At 54.1% G+C, this 17,536-nt stretch overlaps 1 protein-coding gene across 1 annotated transcript in view; it reads right to left on the bottom strand.

The window, feature by feature from the left end:
* Window positions 1-957: 957 nt before the first annotated feature.
* Window positions 958-17,536, bottom strand: part of LOC137544736 (uncharacterized) — a 241,526-nt gene continuing 224,947 nt past the window's right edge. Inside the window, exons 8-9 of the mRNA XM_068265829.1 lie at window positions 14,219-14,312; window positions 958-7,508 (exon numbers count right to left, since the gene is read on the bottom strand). Coding sequence (XP_068121930.1) covers window positions 7,445-7,508; window positions 14,219-14,312 — 158 coding nt within the window. The 3' untranslated portion in view covers window positions 958-7,444. The remainder of the gene's footprint in view (window positions 7,509-14,218; window positions 14,313-17,536) is intronic.

Here is a 17,536-nt window from a genome sequence, read left to right on the forward strand (position 1 = left end):
TCTACTGCTCTATATACCTCCTTCCCAGGACTGTCTCCACTGCTCTATATGCCTCCTTCCCTGGACTGGCTCCACTGCTCTATATGCCAAATTCATTGGACTGTCTCCACTGCTCTATATGCCTCCTTCCCTGGACTGTCTCCACTGCTCTATATGCCTCTTTCCTTGGACTGTCTATACTGCTCTATATGCCTCCTTCCCTGGACTGTCTCAACTGCTCTATATACCTCCTTCCCTGGACTGTCTCTACTGCTCTATATGCCTCCTTCCCTGGACTGTCTCCACTGCTCTATAGGCCTCCTTCCCTGGACTGTCTCCACTGCTCTATATGCCTCCTTCCCAGGACTGTCTCCACTGCTCTATATGCCTCCTTCCCTGGACTGTCTCCACTGCTCTATATACCTCTTTCCTTGGACTGTCTACACTGCTCTATATACCTCCTTCCCAGGACTGTCTCCACTGCTCTACATACCTACTTCCCTGGACTGTCTCTACTGCTCTATATGCCTCCTTCCCTGGACTGTCTCCACTGCTCTATAGGCCTCCTTCCCTGGACTGTCTCCACTGCTCTATATGCCTCCTTCCCAGGACTGTCTCCACTGCTCTATATGCCTCCTTCCCTGGACTGTCTCCACTGCTCTATATACCTCTTTCCTTGGACTGTCTCCACTGCTCTATATACCTCCTTCCCAGGACTGTCTCCACTGCTCTATATGCCTCCTTCCCAGGACTGTCTCCACTGCTCTATATGCCTCCTTCCCAGGACTGTCTCCACTGCTCTATATGCCTCCTTCCCAGGACTGTCTCCACTGCTCTATATGCCTCCTTCCCTGGACTGTCTCCAATGCTCTATATACCTCTTTCCTTGGACTGTCTCCACTGCTCTATATACCTCCTTCCCAGGACTGTCTCCACTGCTCTATATGCCTCCTTCCCAGGACTGTCTCCACTGTTCTATATGCCTCCTTCCCAGGACTGTCTCCACTGCTCTATATGCCTCCTTCCCAGGACTGTCTCCACTGCTTTATAGGCCTCCTTCCCTGGACTTTCTCCACTGCTCTATATGCCTCTTTCCCAGGACTGTCTCCACTGCTCTATATGCCTCCTTCCCAGGACTGTCTCCACTGCTCTATATGCCTCTTTCCCAGGACTGTCTCCACTGCTCTATATGCCTCCTTCCCAGGACTGTCTCCACTGCTCTATATGTCTCCTTCCCTGGACTGTCTCCACTGCTCTATATACCTCTTTCCTTGGACTGTCTACACTGCTCTATATACCTCCTTCCCAGGACTGTCTCCACTGCTCTATATACCTACTTCCCTGGACTGTCTCTACTGCTCTATATGCCTCCTTCCCTGGACTGTCTCCACTGCTCTATAGGCCTCCTTCCCTGGACTGTCTCCACTGCTCTATATGCCTCCTTCCCAGGACTGTCTCCACTGCTCTATATGCCTCCTTCCCTGGACTGTCTCCACTGCTCTATATACCTCTTTCCTTGGACTGTCTCCACTGCTCTATATACCTCCTTCCCAGGACTGTCTCCACTGCTCTATATGCCTCCTTCCCAGGACTGTCTCCACTGCTCTATATGCCTCCTTCCCAGGACTGTCTCCACTGCTCTATATGCCTCCTTCCCAGGACTGTCTCCACTGCTCTATAGGCCTCCTTCCCTGGACTTTCTCCACTGCTCTATATGCCTCTTTCCCAGGACTGTCTCCACTGCTCTATATGCCTCCTTCCCAGGACTGTCTCCACTGCTCTATATGCCACTGGAGACAGTCACTGCTCTAATAGGCCTCCTTCCCTGGACTTTCTCCACTGCTCTATATGCCTCTTTCCCAGGACTGTCTCCACTGCTCTATATGCCTCCTTCCCAGGACTGTCTCCACTGCTCTATATACCTCTTTCCTTGGACTGTCTCCACTGCTCTAAATGCCTCCTCCCCAGGACTGTCTCCACTGCTCTATATGCCTTCTTCCCTGGACTGTCTCAACTGCTCTATATACCTCTTTCCTTGGACTGTCTCCACTGCTCTATATGCCTCCTTCCCAGGACTGTCTCCACTGCTCTATATGCCTCCTTCCCTGGACTGTCTCAACTGCTCTATATACCTCTTTCCTTGAACTGTCTCCACTGCTCTATATGCCTCCTTCCCAGGACTGTCTCCACTGCTCTATATGCCTCCTTCCCTGGACTGTCTCCACTGCTCTATATGCCTCCTTCCCTGGACTGTCTCAACTGCTCTATATACCTCTTTCCTTGGACTGTCTCCACTGCTCTATATGCCTCCTCCCCAGGACTGTCTCCACTGCTCTATATACCGAATAAGGACTGTCTCCACTGCGCTATATGCCTCCTTCCCAGGACTGGCTCCACTGCTCTATATGCCTCCTTCCCAGGACTGTCTCCACTGCTCTATATACCTCTTTCCTTGGACTGTCTCCACTGCTCTAAATGCCTCCTCCCCAGGACTGTCTCCACTGCTCTATATGCCTTCTTCCCTGGACTGTCTCAACTGCTCTATATACCTCTTTCCTTGGACTGTCTCCACTGCTCTATATGCCTCCTCCCCAGGACTGTCTCCACTGCTCTATATACCGAATTCCTTGGACTGTCTCCACTGCTCTATATGCCTCCTTCCCAGGACTGGCTCCACTGCTCTATATGCCTCCTTCCTTGGACTGTCTCCACTGCTCTATATGCCTCCTTCCCAGGACTGTCTCCACTGCTCTATATGCCGCCTTCCCTGGACTGTCTCCACTGCTCTATATGCCTCCTCCCCCGGACTGTCTCCACTGCTCTATATACCTCTTTCCTTGTACTGTCTCCACTGCTCTATATGCCTCCTTCCCTGGACTGTCTCAACTGCTCTATATACCGAATTCCTTGGACTGTCTCCACTGCTCTATATGCCTCCTTTCCAGGACTGTCTCCACTGCTCTATGCCTCCTTCACTGGACTGTCTCCACTGCCCTATACCTCTTTCCCTGGACTGTCTCCACTGCTCTATATGCCTCCTTCCCAGGACTGTCTCCACTGCTCTATATGCCTCCTTCAATGGACTGTCTCCACTGCTCTATATACCTCTTTCCCTGGACTGTCTCCACTGCTCTATATGCCTCCTTCCCTGGACTGTCTCTACTGCTCTATATGTCTCCTTCCCTGGACTGTCTCCACTGCTCTATATGCCTCCTTCCCTGGACTGTCTCCACTGCTCTATATGCCTCCTTCCCTGGACTGTCTCCACTGCTCTATATGTCTCCTTCCCTGGACTGTCTCCACTGCTCTATATGCCTCCTTCCCTGGACTGTCTCCACTGCTCTATATGCCTCCTTCCCAGGACTGTCTCCACTGCTCCAATCCCTCTCCATCCCTGGACTGTCTCAACTGCTCTATATACCTCTTTCCTTGGACTGTCTCCACTGCTCTATATGCCTCCTCCCCAGGACTGTCTCCACTGCTCTATATACCGAATTCCTTGGACTGTCTCCACTGCGCTATATGCCTCCTTCCCAGGACTGGCTCCACTGCTCTATATGCCTCCTTCCCAGGACTGTCTCCACTGCTCTATATACCTCTTTCCTTGGACTGTCTCCACTGCTCTATATGCCTCCTCCCCAGGACTGTCTCCACTGCTCTATATGCCTTCTTCCCTGGACTGTCTCAACTGCTCTATATACCTCTTTCCTTGGACTGTCTCCACTGCTCTATATGCCTCCTCCCCAGGACTGTCTCCACTTCTCTATATACCGAATTCCTTGGACTGTCTCCACTGCTCTATATGCCTCCTTCCCAGGACTGGCTCCACTGCTCTATATGCCTCCTTCCCAGGACTGTCTCCACTGCTCTATATGCCTCCTTCCCAGGACTGGCTCCACTGCTCTATATGCCTCCTTCCCAGGACTGTCTCCACTGCTCTATATACCTCCTTCCTTGGACTGTCTCCACTGCTCTATATGCCTCCTTCCCAGGACTGTCTCCACTGCTCTATATGCTGCCTTCCCTGGACTGTCTCCACTGCTCTATATGCCTCCTCCCCCGGACTGTCTCCACTGCTCTATATACCTCTTTCCTTGTACTGTCTCCACTGCTCTATATGCCTCCTTCCCTGGACTGTCTCTACTGCTCTATATACCGAATTCCTTGGACTGTCTCCACTGCTCTATATGCCTCCTTCCCAGGACTGGCTCCACTGCTCTATATGCCTCCTTCCCTGGACTGTCTCCACTGCTCTATAGGCCTCCTTCCCAGGACTGTCTCAACTGCTCTATATACCTCTTTACTTGGACTGTCTACACTGCTCTATATGCCTCCTTCCCTGGACTGTCTCCACTGCTCTATATACCGAATTCCTTGGACTGTCTCCACTGCTCTATATGCCTCCTTCCCAGGACTGGCTCCACTGCTCTATATGCCTCCTTCCCAGGACTGTCTCCACTGCTCTATATACCGAATTCCTTGGACTGTCTCCACTGCTCTATATGCCTCCTCCCCAGGACTGTCTCCACTGCTCTATATACCGAATTCCTTGGACTGTCTCCACTGCTCTATATGCCTCCTTCCCAGGACTGTCTCCACTGCTCTATATGCCTCCTTCCCAGGACTGTCTACACTGCTCTATATGCCTCCTTCCCTGGACTGTCTCCACTGCTCTATATGCCTCCTTCCCAGGACTGTCTCCACTGCTCTATATACCGAATTCCTTGGACTGTCTCCACTGCTCTATATGCCTCCTTCCCCGGACTGTCTCCTCTGCTCTATATACCTCCTTCCTTGGACTTTCTCCACTGCTCTATATGCCTCCTTCCCTGGACTGTCTCCACTGCTCCACTCCCTCTCCTTCCCTGGACTGTCTCCACTGCACCACTCCCTCTCCTTCCCTGAACTGTCTCCACTGCACCACTCCCTCTCCTTCCCTGGACTGTCTCCACTGCTCCACTCCCTCTCCTTCCCTGAACTGTCTCCACTGCTCTATATGCCTCCTTCCCTGGACTGTCTCCACTGCTCTATATGCCTCCTTCCCTGGACTGTCTCCACTGCTCTATATGCCTCCTTCCCTGGACTGTCTCCACTGCTCTATATGCCTCCTTCCCTGGACTGTCTCCACTGCTCTATATACCTCTTTCCTTGGACTGTCTCCACTGCTCTATATGCCTCATTCCCAGGACTGTTTCCACTGCTCTATATGCCGCCTTCCCAGGACTGTCTCAACGGCTCTATATACCGAATTCCCTGAACTGTCTCCACTGCTCCACTCCCTCTCCTTCCCTGGACTGTCTCCACTGCTCCACTCCCTCTCCTTGCCTGGACTGTCTCCACTCCCTCTCCTTCCCTGAACTGTCTCCACTGCACCACTCCCTCTCCTTCCCTGTACTGTCTCCACTGCTACAATCCCTCTCCTTCCCTGAACTGTCTCCACTGCACCACTCCCTCTTCTTCCCTGAACTGTCTCCACTGCTCCACTCCTTCCCTGGACTGTCTCCACTGCTCCACTCCCTCTCCATCCCTGGACTGTCTCCACTGCTCTATATGCCTCCTTCCCTGGACTAACTCCCCTGCTCTATACACCTTTTTCCCTGGACTGTCACCACTGCACCACTCCCTCTCCTTCCCTGAACTGTCACCACTGCACCACTCCCTCTCCTTCCCTGTACTGTCTCCACTGCTCCAATCCCTCTCCTTCCCTGAACTGTCTCCACTGCACCACTCCCTCTCCTTCCCTGAACTGTCTCCACTGCTCCACTCCTTCCCTGGACTGTCTCCACTGCTCCACTCCCTCTCCATCCCTGGACTGTCTTCACTGCTCTATATGCCTCCTTCCCTGGACTAACTCCCCTGCTCTATACACCTTTTTCCCTGGACTGTCTCCACTGCTCCACTCCCTCTCCTTCCCTGAACTGTCTTCACTGCTCTATATGCCTCCTTCGCAGGACTGTCTCCCTGCTCTATATGCCTCCTATACTGGACTGTCTCCACTGCTCTATATACCTCTTTCCCTGGACTGTCTCCACTGCTCTATATGCCTCCTTCCCAGGACTGTCTCCACTGCTCTATGCCTCCTTCACTGGACTGTCTCCACTGCCCTATACCTCTTTCCCTGGACTGTCTCCACTGCTCTATATGCCTCCTTCCCAGGACTGTCTCCACTGCTCTATATGCCTCCTTCACTGGACTGTCTCCACTGCTCTATATACCTCTTTCCCTGGACTGTCTCCACTGCTCTATATGCCTCCTTCCCTGGACTGTCTCTACTGCTCTATATGTCTCCTTCCCTGGACTGTCTCCACTGCTCTATATGCCTCCTTCCCTGGACTGTCTCCACTGCTCTATATGCCTCCTTCCCAGGACTGTCTCCACTGCTCTATATGTCTCCTTCCCTGGACTGTCTCCACTGCTCTATATGCCTCCTTCCCTGGACTGTCTCCACTGCTCTATATGCCTCCTTCCCAGGACTGTCTCCACTGCTCTATATGTCTCCTTCCCTGGACTGTCTCCACTGCTCTATATGCCTCCTTCCCTGGACTGTCTCCACTGCTCTATATGCCTCCTTCCCTGGACTGTCTCCACTGCTCTATATGCCTCCTTCCCAGGACTGTCTCCACTGCTCCAATCCCTCTCCATCCCTGGACTGTCTCCACTGCTCTATATGCTGCCTTCCCTGGACTGTCTCCACTGCTCTATATGCCTCCTTCCCTGGACTGTCTTTACTGCTCTATATGCCTCCTTCCCAGGACTGTCTCTACTGCTCTATATGCCTCCTTCCCTGGACTGTCTCCACTGCTCTATAGGCCTCCTTCCCTGGACTGTCTCCACTGCCTCATCCCTGCTCCTACTTCCTACTACTACTGTTTCCTCTGCTCTATATGCCTCCTTCCCAGGACTGTCCACCCTGCTCTACACATTTCCCTCCCTGGACTGTCTCTACTATTCTACATGCCTCCTTCCCTTGACTGTCTCACCTACTGTACACATTTCCTTCCCTGGAGTCTCCCCACTGCTCTGCACATTTCTTCCCCTGGGCTGCTCGATACACACACCCTTCTCTAGACTCTCTCCATGGTTCTAGACGCTTCTTTCCCTGGATTGTCTCCACTACTCTACTTTCCCAATCTCTTCCCTTAATTACATCCCTTCTTACCTGAGTTTTCTGCAGTGAACTACCCCTTTTCTTTCCTGTTTACTCTTTATTGTACTGCACCAATCCTCTACTGGATATTTTTGGTTGCACTACACTACTCCTACCCTGGATGGCATTAGTTGCACTACATGTCTCCTCCTCTGGATGGCATTGGTTGCACTACATGTCTCCTCCTCTGGATGGATGGTCTTGGTTGCACTACATGTCTCCTCCTCTGGATGGCATTGGTTGCACTACACTACTCCTACCCTGGATGGCTTTGGTCGCACTACATGTCTCCACCCTGGATGGATGGTCTTGGTCGCACTATGCCACAGAGTCTTCTGCTGCGGCAGCCTTGTAGATAACATTGGATTTATTATCAGAAGATCTGCAGAAGAGAAAAAAGTAATAAAAAAGAAGATACTGTACATGTTATATCAGAATGAATTGTTTTATCACAGAACATCTACAATCCATTGTACTTATTATTAGCCCCTCAGGATCAGGGAGTGTGTGTGGTGGGATCTCCTCAGGATCAGGGAGTGTGTGTGGTGGGATCTCCTCAGGATCAGGGAGTGTGTGTGGTGGGATCTCCTCCGGATCAGGGAGTGTGTGTGGTGGGATCTCCCCTGGATCAGGGAGTGTGTGTGGTGGGATCTTCTCAGGATCTGGGTTGTGTGTGTGGTGGGATCTCCCCAGGATCAGGGAGTGTGTGTGGTGGGATCTCCTCAGGATCAGGGAATGTGTGTGGTGGGATCTCCTCAGGATCAGGGAGTGTGTGGTGGGATCTCCACAGGATCAGGGAGTGTGTGTGGTGGGATCTCCTCAGGATCAGGGAGTGTGTGGTGGGATCTCCTCAGGATCAGGGAGTGTGTGCGGTGGGATCTCCCCTGGATCAGGGCGTGTGTGTGGTGGGATCTCCTCAGGATCAGGGAGTGTATGCGGTGGGATCTACACTGGATCAGAGAGTGTGTGTGGAGGGATCTCCCCTGGATCAGGGAGTGTGTGTGGTGGGATCTCCCCTGGATCAGAGAGTTTGTGTGGAGGAATCTCCCCTGGATCAGAGAGTGTGTGTGGAGGGATCTCCCCTGGATCATGGAGTGTGTGTGGTGGGATCTCCCCTGGATCACAGAGTGTGTGTGTGGTGGGATCTCCTCAGGATCAGGGAGTGTGTGCGGTGGGATCTCCTCAGGATCAGGGAGTGTGTGTGGTGGAATCTCCTCAGGATCAGGGAGTGTGTGGTGGGATCTCCTCAGGATCAGGGAGTGTGTGTGGTGGGATCTCCTTAGGATCAGGGAGTGTGTGGTGGGATCTCCTCAGGATCAGGGAGTGTGTGCGGTGGGATCTCCCCTGGATCAGGGAGTGTGTGTGGTGGGATCTCCTCAGGATCAGGGAATGTGTGTGGTGGGATCTCCCCTGGATCAGAGAGTGTGTGTGGAGGGATCTCCCCTGGATCAGGGAGTGTGTGTGGTGGGATCTCCCCTGGATCAGAGAGTGTGTGTGGAGGGATCTCCCCTGGATCAGAGAGTGTGTGTGGAGGGATCTCCCCTGGATCAGGGAGTGTGTGTGGTGGGATCTCCCCTGGATCAGAGAGTGTGTGTGTGGTGGGATCTCCTCAGGATCAGGGAGTGTGTGCGGTGGGATCTCCCCTGGATCAGGGAGTGTGTGTGGAGGGATCTCCCCTGGATCAGGGAGTGTGTGTGATGGGATCTTCCCTGGATCAGAGAGTGTGTGTGTGGTGGGATCTCCTCAGGATCAGGGAGTGTGTGCGGTGGGATCTCCCCTGGATCAGGGAGTGTGTGTGGTGGGATCTCCTCAGGATCAGGGAGTGTGTGTGGTGGGATCTCCCCTGGATCAGAGAGTGTGTGTGGAGGGATCTCCCCTGGATCAGGGAGTGTGTGTGGTGGGATCTCCCCTGGATCAGAGAGTGTGTGTGTGGTGGGATCTCCACAGGATCAGGGAGTGTGTGCGGTGGGATCTCCCCTGGATCAGGGAGTGTGTGTGGTGGGATCTCCTCAGGATCAGGGAGTGTGTGCGGTGGGATCTCCCCTGGATCAGAGAGTGTGTGTGGAGGGATCTCCCCTGGATCAGGGAGTGTGTGTGATGGGATCTCCCCTGGATCAGAGAGTGTGTGTGTGGTGGGATCTCCTCAGGATCAGGGAGTGTGTGCGGTGGGATCTCCCCTGGATCAGGGAGTGTGTGTGGTGGGACCTCCTCAGGATTAGGGAGTGTGTGGTGGGATCTCCTCAGGATCAGGGAGTGTGTGTGGTGGGATCTCCCCTGGATCAGAGAGTGTGTGTGGAGGGATCTCCCCTGGATCAGAGAGTGTGTGTGGAGGGATCTCCCCTGGATCATGGAGTGTGTGTGGTGGGATCTCCCCTGGATCAGAGAGTGTGTGTGTGGTGGGATCTCCTCAGGATCAGGGAGTGTGTGTGGTGGGATCTCCTCAGGATCAGGGAGTGTGTGTGGTGGGATCTCCTCAGGATCAGGGAGTGTGTGTGGTGGGATCTCCTCAGGATCAGGGAGAGTGTGTGGTGGGATCTCCCCTGGATCAGGGAGTGTGTGTGGTGGGATCTCCCCTGGATCAGAGAGTGTGTGTGGTGGGATCTCCCCTGGATCAGGGAGTGTGTGTGGAGGGATCTCCCCTGGATCAGGGAGTGTGTGTGGTGGGATCTCCCCTGGATCAGGGAGTGTGTGTGGTGGGATCTCCTCAGGATCAGGGAGTGTGTGTGTTGGGATCTCCTCAGGATCAGGGAGTGTGTGTGGTGGGATCTCCCCTGGATCAGAGAGTGTGTGTGGTGGGATCTCCTCAGGATCAGGGAGTGTGTGTGGTGGGGTCTCCCCTGGATCAGAGAGTGTGTGTGGTGGGATCTCCTCGGGATCAGGGAGTGTGTGGTGGGATCTCCTCAGGATCAGGGAGTGTGTGTGGTGGGATCTCCTCAGGATCAGGGAGTGTGTGTGGTGGGATCTCCCCTGGATCAGAGAGTGTGTGTGGTGGGATCTCCTCAGGATCAGGGAGAGTGTGTGGTGGGATCTCCTCAGGATCAGGGAGTGTGTGTGGTGGGATTTCCTCAGGATCGGGGAGTGTGTGTGGTGGGATCTCCTCAGGATCAGGGAGTGTGCGTGGTGGGATCTCCTCAGGATAAGGGAGTGTGTGTGGTGAGATCTTCTCAGGATCTGGGTTGTGTGTGTGGTGGGATCTCCCCAGGATCAGGGAGTGTGTGTGGTGGGATCTCCTCAGGATCAGGGAATGTGTGTGGTGGGATCTCCTCAGGATCTGGGAGTGTGTGTGGTGGGATCTCCCCAGGATCAGGGAGTGTGTGTGGTGGGATCTCCTCAGGATCAGGGAATGTGTGTGGTGGGATCTCCTCAGGATCTGGGAGTGTGTGTGGTGGGGTCTCCCCAGGATCAGGGAGTGTGTGTGGTGGGATCTCCTCAGGATCAGGGAGTGTGTGTGGTGGGATCTCCTCAGGATCAGGGAGAGTGTGTGGTGGGATCTCCTCAGGATCAGGGAGAGTGTGTGGTGGGATCTCCTCAGGATCAGGGAGTGTGTGTGGTGGGATCTCCTCAGGAGGATCAGGGAGTGTGTGTGGTGGGATCTCCTCAGGATCAGGGAGTGTGTGTGGTAGGATCTCCTCAGGATCAGGGAGTGTGTGTGGTGGGATCTCCTTGGGATCAGGGAGAGTGTGGTGACTGGTGAGATCTCCTCAGAATCAGGGAGTGTGTGTGGTGGGATCTCCTCAGGATCAGGGAGTGTGTGGTGGGATCTCCCCAGGATCAGAGAGTGTGTGTGGTGGGATCTCCTCAGGATCAGGGAGTGTGTGTGGTGGGATCTCCTCAGGATCAGGGAGTGTGTGGTGGGATCTCCTCGGGATCAGGGAGTGTGTGTGGTGGGATCTCCTCGGGATCAGGGAGTGTGTGTGGTGGGATCTCCTCGGGATCAGGGAGTGTTTGTGTGTGGGGGGATCTCCTCAGGGTCAGGGAGTGTGTGTGTGTGGGATCTCCTCAGGATCAGGGAGTGTGCGTGGTGGGATCTCCTCAGGATCAGGGAGTGTGCGTGGTGGGATCTCCTCAGGATAAGGGAGTGTGTGTGGTGGGATCTCCTCGGGATCAGTGAGTGTATGTGGTGGGATCTCCTCAGGATCAGGGGGTGTGTGGTGGGATCTCCCCAGGATCAGGGAGTGTGTGTGGTGGGATCTCCTCGGGATCAGGGAGTGTGTGTGGTGGGATCTCCTCGGGATCAGGGAGTGTGTGTGTGTGTGTGGGATCTCCTCAGGATCAGGGAGTGTGTGTGTGTGTGTGGGATTTCCTCAGGATCAGGGAGAGTGTGTGGTGGGATCTCCTCGGGGTCAGGGAGTGTGTGTTGTGGGATCTCCTTGGGATCAGGGAGTGTGTGTGGTGGGATCTCCTCGGGACCAGGGAGTGTGTGTGTGTGTGTGATCTCCTCAGGGTCAGGCAGTGTGTGTGTGTGGGATCTCCTCAGGATCAGGGAGTTTGTGTGGTGGGATCTCCTCAGGATTAGGGAGAGTGTGTGGTGGGATCTCCTCAGGATCAGGGAGTGTGTGTGGTGGGATCTCCTCGGGATCAGGGAGTGTGTGTGGTGGGATCTCCTCGGGATCAGGGAGTGTGTGTGTGTGTGTGGGATCTCCTCAGGATCAGGGAGTGTGTGTGTGTGTGTGTGTGTGTGTGTGTGTGTGTGTGTGTGTGTGTGTGTGTGTGTGTGTGGGATTTCCTCAGGATCAGGGAGAGTGTGTGGTGGGATCTCCTCGGGGTCAGGGAGTGTGTGTTGTGGGATCTCCTTGGGATCAGGGAGTGTGTGTGGTGGGATCTCCTCGGGACCAGGGAGTGTGTGTGTGTGTGTGATCTCCTCAGGGTCAGGCAGTGTGTGTGTGTGGGATCTCCTCAGGATCAGGGAGTTTGTGTGGTGGGATCTCCTCAGGATTAGGGAGAGTGTGTGGTGGGATCTCCTCAGGATCAGGGAGTGTGTGTGGTGGGATCTCCTCGGGATGAGGGAGTGTGTGTTGTGGGATCTCCTCAGGATCAGGGAGTGTGTGTGGTGGGATCTCCTCGGGATCAGGGAGAGTGTGTGGTGGGATCTCCTCAGGATCAGGGAGTGTGCGGTGGGATCTCCTCGGGATCAGGGAGAGTGTGGCATCTCCTCAGGATCAGGGAGTGTATGTGGTGGGATCTCTTCTCGGCATCAGGGAGTGTGTGTGGTGGGATCTCCTCAGGATCAGGGAGTGTGTGTGGTGGGATCTCCCCTTGATCAGAGAGTGTGTGTGGTGGGATCTCCTCAGGATAAGGGAGTGTGTGTGGTGGGATCTTCTCAGGATCTGGGTTGTGTGTGTGGTGGGAACTCCCCAGGATCAGGGAGTGTGCGTGGTGGGATCTCCTCAGGATAAGGGAGTGTGTGTGGTGGGATTTCCTCAGGATCTGGGAGTGTGTGTGGTGGGATCTCCCCAGGATCAGGGAGTGTGTGTGGTGGGATCTCCTCAGGATCAGGGAGTGTGTGTGGTGGGATCTCCTCAGGATCATGGAGAGTGTGTGGTGGGATCTCCTCAGGATCAGGGAGAGTGTGTGGTGGGATCTCCTCAGGAGCAGGGAGTGTGTGTGGTGGGATCTCCTCAGGATCAGGGAGTGTGTGTGGTGGGACCTCCTCAGGATCAGGGAGTGTGTGTGGTGGGATCTCCTCAGGATCAGGGAGTGTGTGTGGTAGGATCTCCTCAGGATCAGGGAGTGTGTGTGGTGGGATCTCCTTGGGATCAGGGAGAGTGTGGTGACTGGTGCGATCTCCTCAGGATCAAGGAGTGTGTGTGGTGGGATCTCCTCAGGATCAGGGAGTGTGTGGTGGGATCTCCCCAGGATCAGAGAGTGTGTGTGGTGGGATCTCCTCAGGATCAGGGAGTGTGTGTGGTGGGATCTCCTCGGGATCAGGGAGTGTGTGTGGTGGGATCTCCTCGGGATCAGGGAGTGTGTGTGTGTGTGTGTGGGATCTCCTCAGGATCAGGGAGTGTGTGTGTGTGTGTGTGTGTGTGTGTGGGATCTCCTCAGGATCAGGGAGAGTGTGTGGTGGGATCTCCTCGTGATTAGGGAGTGTGTTTGGTGGGATCTCCTTGGGATCAGGGAGTGTGTGTGGTGGGATCTCCTCGGGATCAGGGAGTGTGTGTGTGTGTGTGATCTCCTCAGGGTCAGGGAGTGTGTGTGTGATCTCCTCAGGATCAGGGAGTTTGTGTGGTGGGATCTCCTCAGGATCAGGGAGTGTGTGTGGTGGGATCTCCTCGGGATCAGCGAGTGTATGTGGTGGGATCTCCTCAGGATCAGGGGGTGTGTGGTGGGATCTCCCCAGGATCAGGGAGAGTGTGTGGTGGGATCTCTTCAGGATCAGGGAGTGTGTGTGTGTGTGATCTCCCCAGGATCAGGGAGTGTATGTGGTGGGATCTCCTCGGGATCAGGTAGAGTGTGGTGAGATCTCCTCAGGATCAGGGAGAGGGTGTGGTGGGATCTCCTCAGGATCAGGGAGTGTGTGTGGTGGGATCTCCTCGGGATCATGGAGTGTGTGGGATCTCCTCAGGATCAGGGAGTGTGTGGTGGGATCTCCTCGGGATCAGGGAGAGTGTGTGGTGGGATCTCCTCAGGATCAGGGAGTGTGTGTGGTGGGATCTCCTCGGGATCAGGGAGAGTGTGGCATCTCCTCAGGATCAGGGAGTGTATGTGGTGGGATCTCCTCGGGATCATGGAGTGTGTGTGTGGGATCTCCTCAGGATCAGGGAGTGTGTGGTGGGATCTCTTCTCGGGATCAGGGTGTGTGTGTGTGTGGGATCTCCTCAGGATCAGGGAGTGTGTGGTGGGATCTCCTCAGGATCAGGGAGTGTGTGGTGGGATCTCCTCAGGATCAGGGAGTGTGTGGTGGGATCTCCTCAGGATCAGGGAGTGTGTGGTGGGATCTCCTCTGTATTCATGTTTAATAAAGCAAGGGGGTATTTGTATACTAAATGTAAATAACTGATCATGAAGCCACACTTCCTGTATAAGGGTGTCAGTCAGTGATGTTATTAGTGAGGAGCGAGGCCCCCCACTGGTCAGTAAAGGGATTGTTACCTCTGATTCCTGTTTTTGTTCTGTTTGACGTAAATGAAGAAAGCGACAGCTGTCACCCCGAAGAGGACGCCAAATATGATCGCCAGCATGTCCCCTGCGGAGTACAGGCAGGTATTCATTCCTATGTATAACGTCATGTGACTACATGTCATACACACAGGACAGACATCACGTGACTACATGTCATACACACAGGACAGACATCACGTGACTACATGTCATACACACAGGACAGACATCACGTGACTACATGTCATACACACAGGACAGACATCACGTGACTACATGTCATATACACAGGACAGACATCACGTGACTACATGTCATACACACAGGACAGACATCACGTGACTACATGTCATACACACAGGACAGACATCACGTGACTACATGTCATACACACAGGACAGACATCACGTGACTACATGTCATACACACAGGACAGACATCACGTGACTACATGTCATACACACAGGACAGACATCACGTAACTACATGTCATACACACAGGACAGACATCACGTGACTACATGTCATATACACAGGACAGAAATCACGTGACTACATGTCATATACACAGGACAGACATCACGTGACTACATGTCATATACACTGAACAGACATCACGTTACTACATGTCATATACACTGGACAAGAAGAAAAAACCCATATATCCAGGCACATCGCCTCTAGTTAGGACATTAAATAAGTTATTAGGGAAAGGGAGGTGCTGAAGGGGGTGTGGCCAGAAAAAACGCAAAAAAACAGGGATTAGGAGCACACATAATTACATAGTTATTTGGGTTGAAAAAAGACATACGTCCATCGAGTTCAACCAGTACAAAGTACAACACCAGCCTGCTCCCTCACGTATCCCTGCTGATCCAGAGGAAGGCACAACACCAGCCTGCACCCTCACATATCCCTGCTGATCCAGAGGAAGGTACAACACCAGCCTGCACCCTCACATATCCCTGCTGATCCAGAGGAAGGGACAACACCAGCCTGCTCCCTCACATATCCCTGCTGATCCAGAGGAAAGCACAACACCAGCCTGCTCCCTCACATATCCCTGCTGATCCAGAGGAAAGCACAACACCAGCCTGCTCCCTCACATATCCCTGCTGATCCAGAGGAAAGCACAACACCAGCCTGCTCCCTCACATATCCCTGATGATCCAGAAGAAGGCACAACACCAGCCTGCACCCTCACATATCCCTGCTGATCCAGAGGAAGGTACACCAGCCTGCTCCCTCACATATCCCTGCTGATCCAGAGGAAGGCACAACACCAGCCTGCACCCTCACATATCCCTGATGATCCAGAGGAAGGCACAACACCAGCCTGCACCCTCACATATCCCTGCTGATCCAGAGGAAGGCACAACACCAGCCTGCACCCTCACATATCCCTGCTTATCCAGAGGAAGGCACAACACCAGCCTGCACCCTCACATATCCCTGCTGATCCAGAGGAAGGCACAACACCAGCCTGCTCCCTCACATATCCCTGCTGATCCAGAGGAAGGTACACCAGCCTGCTCCCTCATATATCCCTGCTGATCCAGAGGAAGGCACAACACCAGCCTGCTCCCTCACATATCCCTGCTGATCCAGAGGAAGGTACAACACCAGCCTGCACCCTCACATATCCTTGCTGACCCAGAGGAAGGCACAACACCAGCCTGCACCCTCACATATCCCTGCTGATCCAGAGGAAGGCACAACACCAGCCTGCACCCTCACATATCCCTGATGATCCAGAGGAAGGCACAACACCAGCCTGCACCCTCACATATCTCTCCTGATCCAGAGGAAGGCACAAAACCAGCCTGCTCCCTCACATATTCCTGCTGATCCAGAGGAAGGTACAACACCAGCCTGCTCCCTCACATATCCCTGCTGATCCAGAGGAAGGCACAACACCAGCCTGCTCCCTCACATATCCCTGCACAACACCAGCCTGCTCCCTCACATATCCCAGCTGATCCAGAGGAAGGCACAACACCATCCTGCTCCCTCACATATCCCTGCTGATCCAGAGGAAGGTACACCAGCCTGCCCCCTCACATAATCCTGCTGATCCAGAGGAAGGCATAATACCAGCCTGCTCCTTCACATATCCCTGCTGATCCAGAGGAAGGCACAACACCAGCCTGCCCCCTCACATAATCCTGCTGATCCAGAGGAAGGCACAACACCAGCATGCACCCTCATATATCCCTGCTGATCCAGAGGAAGGCACAACACCAGCCTGCACCCTCACATATCCCTGCTGATCCAGAGGAAGGCACAACACCAGCCTGCTCCCTCACATATCCCTGCTGATCCAGAGGAAGGTACAACACCAGCCTGCACCCTCACATATCCCTGCTGATCCAGAGGAAGGCACAACACCAGCCTGCACCCTCACATATCTCTGCTGATCCTGAGGAAGGCACAACACCAGCCTGCACCCTCACATATCCCTGCTGATCCAGAGGAAGTCACAACACCAGCCTGCACCCTCACATATCCCTGCTGATCCAGAGGAAGGCACAACACCAGCCTGCACCCTCACATATCCCTGCTGATCCAGAGGAAGTCACAACACCAGCCTGCACCCTCACATATCCCTGCTGATCCAGAGGAAGGCACAACACCAGCCTGCTCCCTCACGTATCCCTGCTGATCCAGAGGAAGGCACAACACCAGCCTGCTCCCTCACATATCCCTGCTGATCCAGAGGAAGGTAAAACACCAGCCTGCTCCCTCACATATCCCTGCTGATCCAGAGGAAGGTACACCAGCCTGCTCCCTCACATAACCCTGCTGATCCAGAGGAAGGTACAACACCAACCTGCACCCTCACATATCCCTGCTGATCCAGAGGAAGGCACAACACCAGACTGCTCCCTCACATATCCCTGCTGATCCAGAGAAAGGAACAACACCAGCCTGCACCTTCACATATCCCTGCACAACACCAGCCTGCTCCCTCACATATCCCAGCTGATCCAGAGGAAGGCACAACACCATCCTGCTCCCTCACATATCCCTGCTGATCCAGAGGAAGGTACACCAGCCTGCCCCCTCACATAATCCTGCTGATCCAGAGGAAGGCATAATACCAGCCTGCTCCTTCACATATCCCTGCTGATCCAGAGGAAGGCACAACACCAGCCTGCTCCCTCACATATCCCTGCTGATCCAGAGGAAGGTACAACACCAGCCTGCACCCTCACATATCCTTGCTGACCCAGAGGAAGGCACAACACCAGCCTGCACCCTCACATATCCCTGCTGATCCAGAGGAAGGCACAACACCAGCCTGCACCC

This window comes from Hyperolius riggenbachi, chromosome 1 (assembly GCF_040937935.1).
Source record: "Hyperolius riggenbachi isolate aHypRig1 chromosome 1, aHypRig1.pri, whole genome shotgun sequence".
Taxonomy (NCBI): Eukaryota; Metazoa; Chordata; class Amphibia; order Anura; family Hyperoliidae; genus Hyperolius; species Hyperolius riggenbachi.